The following is a 7,571-nucleotide window of genomic DNA, read 5'->3' as shown; positions in this document are numbered from 1 at the left end:
GAGTTGGGCTGCAGGTGGACCCAGGGTTTAAGCAGTGACCCTGATAAGAGCAGATGCTGGATTACTGCAGTCATTTAAATTCAGTGCTGTGTTGTCTGTTGTCTGTTGTCTGTTGTCTGTTGTCTGTGGTCTGTGGTCTGTTGTCTGTTGTCGACCACAGACAAGTCATTTGGTAAAGTTAGGACTTGATTTATTTCAGTTTAAATCTGTGTTTTTTTTCAGACTGTTTTCTCACATTTGAACTAATCCTCTTTTTTAAAGAAGGAAAATGTCACAGCTTTGACAACGTGGTGATGATGTCACAGCTTTGACAACGTGGTGATGATGCAACGTGGTGATGGTCACAGCTTTGACAACGTGGTGATGATGTCACAGCTTTGACAACGTGGTGATGATGTCACAGCTTTGACAACGTGGTGATGATGTCATGTGGGGGATTTTTGGGGGGAAATTGTTAAAAGTTTTCTTTGTTATTTCAGTGTTCAAATAATGTGATGCTCGGTCGCATTATAGCAGTGGTTCCCAATGTGGGGGGCGGCCCCCCAATGTTGGCACTAAGCTATTGAGGAGGGTCACAGCAGCACAAACGATTTCTTCTGACTTCTGATTTGACAAGAGCAGGTATTTTGGAAATTAGTAATGAAGTTGTGAAAGTGTTGATGGGGGGGCAGCGACGCCCCCTATGTGAACCACATGGGGGCGTCGCTGCATAGAAAGGTTTGGAAAGAACTGTTTTATTTCATTAAAAAGATCATAATTTGAGTTCAGACGTTTAAGGTCAAGAACCTGAAATATGAGTTGGAACTGGTGTAAAAAAGGTATGAACTGTGTTGTCTGTACAGTAGTACTCTGTACAGTAGTATTCTGTACAGTAGTACTCTGTACAGTAGTACACTGTTCCTGGTGACTATATAAAAGTAGATTGAATTAAAATTTGAATTATAGATTTCAAATTATGAGTAATGTGTTTCTTCTATTGTCATATGACTGAATAAGTACTACTAGTAGTACTACTAGTAGTACTACTAGTAGTACTACTAGTAGTACTACTAGGTTGAGTATAAACATATTATTAAGAAATGCTGTGAGTGTTTGAGATGTATTTGTTTGTGTCAGAAGAGAGAGTCTTGTCCTGAATGAAGATGAAGAGACGACGTGGAGCTGACTTCAGTCGGACTCAATCAATCACGTCAATCAATCACGTCTCAAATATCAAAGATGAGACGAAGTATTTACTTCATGGAGGATATAGAGTTTCAGACCCCGTCTGACAGGAGGGTGGGGGTCGGTGCTGCCCCGCCCTGTCAACACTGCCTTAACTGAAATCAGAGACGTCAACTGAACCGAACTGAACCGATCTGAACTGATCTGAACTGAACGGAACTGAACTGAACCGAGCTGAACTGAACTGAACCGAGCTGAACTGAACTGAACCGAGCTGAACTGAACTGAACCGAGCTGAACTGAACTGAACCGAGCTGAACTGAACTGAACTGAACTGAACTGAACTGATCTGAACTGAACTGAACCGATCTGAACTAATCTAAACTAATCTGAACCAATCTGATCTGATCTGACTGTCCTGCACCGCAGACAGACAGCTGTTTGATAGAAACGCCACATTACGGGGCGTGGACTTTCTCAGTTCCACTCAGGCTCATTTAGACAACGGAAGATGAAAAATGACAGTTAGTGTGAACAGAGGTGTGAACAGAGTCCGACCTCAGCTGATGGAAACTGTCATCAGTCGTGGTTAAAAAGTCATTTGTAGAGAGAAACATCAACGTTCTCAGCTCACCCACGAGGGTGAGACAATACAGGACGTGGGTGAGGGAGGTGGGTGAGGGACGTGGGTGAGGGAGGTGGGTGAGGGAGGTGGGTGAGGGAGGTGAGGGAGGTGGGTGAGGGAGGTGGGTGAGGGAGCACAAAAATGTGACCAGGGAATTGGTTTGATTTGTTGTAATTCCAGCAGCCTATTGGAGGGTTGATGGTTGGAATCCCAGTGTGTTTGTATGTTTATATTTAAACTACGCTAAACTATAATAATCCTAATACAAATACACCAGCTGTTACTGCATAGCTCGGGGGGGTCAAACATATGGCCCGGGGGGCAAAACCAGCCTGTTAGTGTGTTCAACCTGGTCCGCCTGATGAATTTTCCCAAATGATATTTCATTAAATATGAATAAATATTCTACCATACAAAAACAAAACAGGAGAAACAGACTGTGATTGGACGGCCCTGGTGTAGCTGGGTGTCGTGGTTATAAACTGCAGTATTTACACGTACAACTTCATAGATAATCCATCGGAAACAAATCCACGATCGTTCTTAAAAAACAAACAAACCAGATTCAGGTTAGAGCAGAAGAAATTCAGATCCATGAGATAAAGTCAATTCTTATGTGTTTTTATAAAATCATACTTTCAAATATTTTGCTACAATATAATACAATATAACGACAGCTGTTATGTTGTTCCTACACACAGATGCTGGATGGGTAGTCTGTCTGTGTCAGCAGCTCTGCCCCTAGGGGCCAAAGGTGAGGTTTACAGGAGCTGCTGACAGGATGAGCAGAAAAGTGTGAAATAAAGAAGTGAAGAATCGACACTACATACTATAAACACAGACAACAACAGTCTTTATTGTCTCTGTAACACAGGGGGGGGGGGTGAGGGGGGGCACAAAGGCATATAAACATATATATGTATATATGTTTATATATTAGCCAAGAGAAGTGTTCACATGATTCAAACATTTTCTTTTTTTGGCAACACAGGCTGAAAATGTTGTTTTATAGCAGGCTGTTTTTGGAGCATCCCCCTTTTTACCCTCCTCCTACTACTACTTGCCCTGCCCCTCTCCCCCTGCCCCCTCCTCCTCCTCCTCCTCCAGGGGGAGGAGTTAAGGGCATATATTGAGAGGGGGCCTGACGTCAGTCAAATAACTGAAGACCGCACTGATTTGACAACACAGACTGTGACTCTTCACACGTTACTTTTCACCATGGAAAATCTGGAGGTTGGTGTTTGTTACGTTTGGGGTTTTTTCTCGTTCATCTTTGTTGTGATTCTTCTTCTGTTGGTCTTTGTTTGAAGCTGTTTTTAACTCAGTAGAGTTACTGATTACATTTTAATTCTTTTTTAAGTGAAACTGTCAAATAAAGTGGACCAAATCATTTATATTCAGCCGTGAATACTTTTTGACATGATCCGCTCCACCTGGACTTTTTTTCTAACTTTATTTGTTCCTCTCCTCACAGTTCGACCTTTTGTATGACGTGTCTGAAAACAGCACGGACAACATCTCAGAGGGATCTGGTGAATTTGACCTGGAGATGCAGGAGCCCTGTGAAAGAGCTCTGAGCTCCAACTTCAACAAGATCTTCCTGCCCACAGTTTATGGAATAATATTTGTCCTGGGAATCATTGGAAATGGATTAGTGGTGGTGGTGATGGGCTACCAGAAAAAGGTGAAAACCATGACGGACAAGTACCGCCTCCATCTGTCCGTGGCCGATCTCCTCTTCGTCCTCACGCTGCCGTTCTGGGCCGTGGACGCGGCCAAGTCCTGGTTCTTTGGCAGTTTCTTGTGCGTGTCGGTGCACATGATCTACACGGTCAACCTGTACAGCAGCGTGTTGATCCTGGCCTTCATCAGTCTGGACCGGTACTTGGCTGTAGTGCGGGCCACTAACAGCCAGGCCACAAGAAAGCTGCTGGCGAGCAGGGTGATCTACGTGGGAGTGTGGCTGCCGGCCATGATGCTCACCGTGCCCGACATGGTCTTTGCCCGAGTTCTTAACACGGGCTCTTCCAACATACTCCTCACAGATGACTCCATGGAGACCGCCGACTCCAGGACCATCTGCCAGCGCATCTACCCGCAGGAAAGCAGCCTGACCTGGACAGTTGTTTTCCGTTTTCAGCACATCCTGGTGGGCTTCATACTCCCCGGGCTGGTCATCCTCATCTGCTACTGCATCATTATATCCAGGCTGTCGCAGGGGGCCAAGGGCCAGGCGCTGAAGAAGAGAGCCCTGAAAACCACCGTCATCCTCATCCTGTGCTTCTTCTCCTGCTGGCTGCCGTACTGCGTCGGCATCTTTCTGGACACTCTCATGATGCTGAATGTGGTCACCACCACGTGTGAGCTGCAAAAGGCGGTGGAGACGTGGATTTCTATCACGGAGGCGCTGGCGTATTTCCACTGCTGCCTGAACCCCATCCTGTACGCCTTCCTGGGAGTAAAGTTCAAGAAGACGGCCAGGACAGCCCTGACCGTCAACAGCAGATCCAGTCAAAAAGCCACTCTCATGACTAAAAAGCGAGGGCCAATTTCATCTGTGTCCACCGAGTCTGAGTCTTCAAGTGTTCTGTCCAGTTAACGTTGGTCCAACAGCCGTGACTCCAGAACCAAAAAGAAAAGAAAAACTAAGCTTTCATTTTTAAATGACTTACTACGACGTGTACAGATGTAAAACAGATTTTTATACATTTGCATTTGTTTGCTTTTCTTGTAGTGTTGTTGGAATTCAAATGTATGTTTCCTGTCCAAACAATTCAACGGTTCCATTATTTCTGCTTTAAACCCAGGTCCATTTGACCTTTTTTTTTTTCCTCTTTATTTTTTTATATATATGTAAATGTTGCTTCTTCAAAAGCTCAGGCATAAGATGCCCCTTTCTCTTCAGGGATGGTAGCTGCTCCTACGATCTGTAAATAGTTTGTAGCATTTGTGTACGCACTTATGTTGTGTGACTTTTTTAATTTATTGCTCTTGTTCACACTGGAACTTTTGTAAAAAAAAAAAAGAAACTAGTTGCTGTGGTTTTTTGTAATGTAAAATAAAGAAATTTGATGCTTCTCATAATTACACTGTGCTGTGTTTTCTTTTCTTTTCTTTTTTTTTCTCTTGAGAACAGCCCTTTCTCCTTCTTCTCCCTTCAGGGCTCAGGGAGATGAGGTGTGTGTTTNAGGGAGGGAGGGAGGTTCCCCTAACACAAATGTCTCCACCTGATCTGGTTATAAAGCAGAGGGAAGAGTGAACAGGCAGACCCTGTAATTGCAGGAACATCTGTGCACTTTTACATCTTAAGCAGTCATTACACAAAAGCTAAAATCCTCAGTTATAATTAGCAGCTTAACAAAGAAAATAGCATGTTAGCTTCTCCTCCAAGGTCTTCCCTCTGCCTCTCAGGTCGCACGAAGTAATGCTTCCATTATTTCTGCTGAGCAACTTTTATTCACCTTCCGACAATAGATCAGCTTAACTCAGGGAACTGAAATGATAACACACACGGCGACAATGCAAACCAGCCAAAAACCCAGTCAGCTGAGAATTCCCTGCAGTAAATCAGCAGCTCCAAATCTGGGGGAATTATGTAGTGAGAAAAAGGGAAAAACAAATAGCAGGTTTGAACACATTTATCCACCCCATTGTTGACTCCGTTCTATCAACTCTACAAGCTGCCACTTCATGTCACAGTTTGAGACCAAAGGAAGTTGGCAACAATGGATGTCAAAAAGAATAGAGTGGTCAAATGGCTGCAGGTCAACGCTGGCACCAATACAAGGCTCCAGCTGAGATTTCCATCTCTTTACATGTAAAAAGACTGTGAAGAGCCCCCGCCCCCCCCCCCCCCCCGAGACACCAGGTTAATGGTGATGTCGGAGACTCGGCCTCTCACTGTGGAACATGATAAAACATGAGGTGCTTTTTCAGTTGGAAATGTTCCAGATGATTCAGGATTAGCATATGAGCTGTGCTGCACCAGCAGGGAGAGGCGCTCGTGGAGACTTCTGTGATTAACACTTCACTGAGCTCCAATGGATTCTTCTCATCTGCTCCTCCACACACCACCGGGAGACCTTATTGTTGGACTAGAGTCATATTAAAGAGCCTCATATATGCAGGGGTGCGTGCACATTATAAAAGGACCTGCTATTCTGATTGTATGGTAATTTCATTCTTCCAAATTGAAGCTTTTGTGCATTGCAAAGGAACCGGGAAAGTCACAAGTGAATGCAGTCGAGTTGGAGTTCATTCATTCAGAGGAGAAGAATACACTCCTCTGCTGACATACATACACACACATATATATATGTGTGTGTGTGTGTGAGCTTTTGTTCACCATTGTTTCAAAGAAGTTACAGTTTTACCTTTTTTTTAAACAGCCTGCCATTAAATAAACATCAATGGATGGCACTCAGCCTCAACTTGAGTGCACAAATTTCAGTACCCAGAATCCTCCTGGGTGTTCTGGGAGGTTCCCTGTCATTTATAATTTAAGCCTTTGTTGTCTCCCATGTTCAAATGGATTCTCACTAAAACTGCCAAAATCTTGATTACATCCAGACTCAGACGATGGACCTGGTTTTTCATCAAATGTACTGTATTTCATGTATAAAAAGAAACATCTTTATTTTTACTCTCTACATTAAAGCTCTGCACTAATGCTAAATGGAAGATAATTACAACCTAGCTTGAAAAGTTAAAAATTTGACTACAAAGTATAAATGTTACAGATTAAGAAGTGATAAATGCAACTGAAGTTGAAGAAATACATAAAAGATTTATTTTTCATAAATGTAGAATCAAGTTTTGCAACACGGTTGCACCAAATAAATATTGTGTAAATAGATAAGAAGATAAAAATCAAATGTTGTAATTGTGAGTGATTGCTTATTGACTTTATTGGGTTAAAGGGCAAAGCTGTTGAAACGAACAGGAAATAGTTGCCACTGTTGATTCATTACTTGGTGACCCAGAGGCCTTTGTCCAGTCAGTCTGGAGCTCGTGTGCTGCATTAAGGTTATGAGTGACACTGTTAGTGCCACTAAGTGCAGGGACTATTTAAAGTGTTTACAAAACGAAGGATGAAAGCTACACAAATACAACAGGTTCCTTTGGGCAGTGACCCGCTCCATTAATGGCTATATTGTTTTGGCTGCAAAAGTGAGCAGCAGGAAGGCAGTTTCCTGCTCCAGGATCTCCTGTGGCCAACAGCCTGAGAACAGCTTTGATGACACCCCCACTGTATTCAGCCCCACCCTCACTTGCTGTGCATGGCTCTTCCTGCAAACGTCACACGATACCTGGATTTACTAGGTGTACTCAGCTCAAGGTGTGAAAGTAATTTCACGGTGATCATCAGGTCAAATCTATGGGCTCACAGGAAGGTCTGAGTGTGTTCACTGATTGGTTAAAGTATATGTTTGACTGATTTACCACAGACACACTTGGTCTGTTTACTTGCTCCACTGACTCAGATTACATTTGAATTTGTGTACTATATACAGTTGACATATGTTACGTTGTTAATACATTTCTCAGTATGAGATGTATTATCTAATCTAATCTAATCTAATCTAATCTAATCTAATCTAATCTAATCTAATCTAATCTAATCTAATCTAATCCAACATAGACTGTTTTAGAATGTCTCTGCAACAGTTGTTTCTGTTTTTATGCTTTCGCAAAATATACAACCAATTAGTAAATATAACATGAATGAAAATTAAATAAAAAGAACATTTTTAATTTGATTTTATTTTTAGTATTGTAAATG

At 42.6% G+C, this 7,571-nt stretch overlaps 1 protein-coding gene across 1 annotated transcript; it reads left to right on the top strand.

The window, feature by feature from the left end:
* Window positions 1-2,904: 2,904 nt before the first annotated feature.
* On the top strand, window positions 2,905-4,873 carry cxcr4b (chemokine (C-X-C motif), receptor 4b). The gene is made up of 2 exons (XM_008328896.3): window positions 2,905-3,022; window positions 3,264-4,873. The coding sequence occupies exons 1-2, from the start codon at window positions 3,008-3,010 to the stop codon at window positions 4,386-4,388; spliced, it is 1,140 nt and encodes a 379-aa protein (XP_008327118.1). The 5' UTR covers window positions 2,905-3,007; the 3' UTR covers window positions 4,389-4,873.
* The last annotated feature ends 2,698 nt before the right edge of the window (window positions 4,874-7,571 follow it).

This window comes from Cynoglossus semilaevis, chromosome 16 (genome assembly GCF_000523025.1).
Source record: "Cynoglossus semilaevis isolate Cse_v1.0 chromosome 16, Cse_v1.0, whole genome shotgun sequence".
Lineage (NCBI taxonomy): Eukaryota > Metazoa > Chordata > Actinopteri > Pleuronectiformes > Cynoglossidae > Cynoglossus > Cynoglossus semilaevis.
Note: the sequence above shows the minus strand (reverse complement) of the source record. Positions and strands in the feature narration are given on the sequence as shown.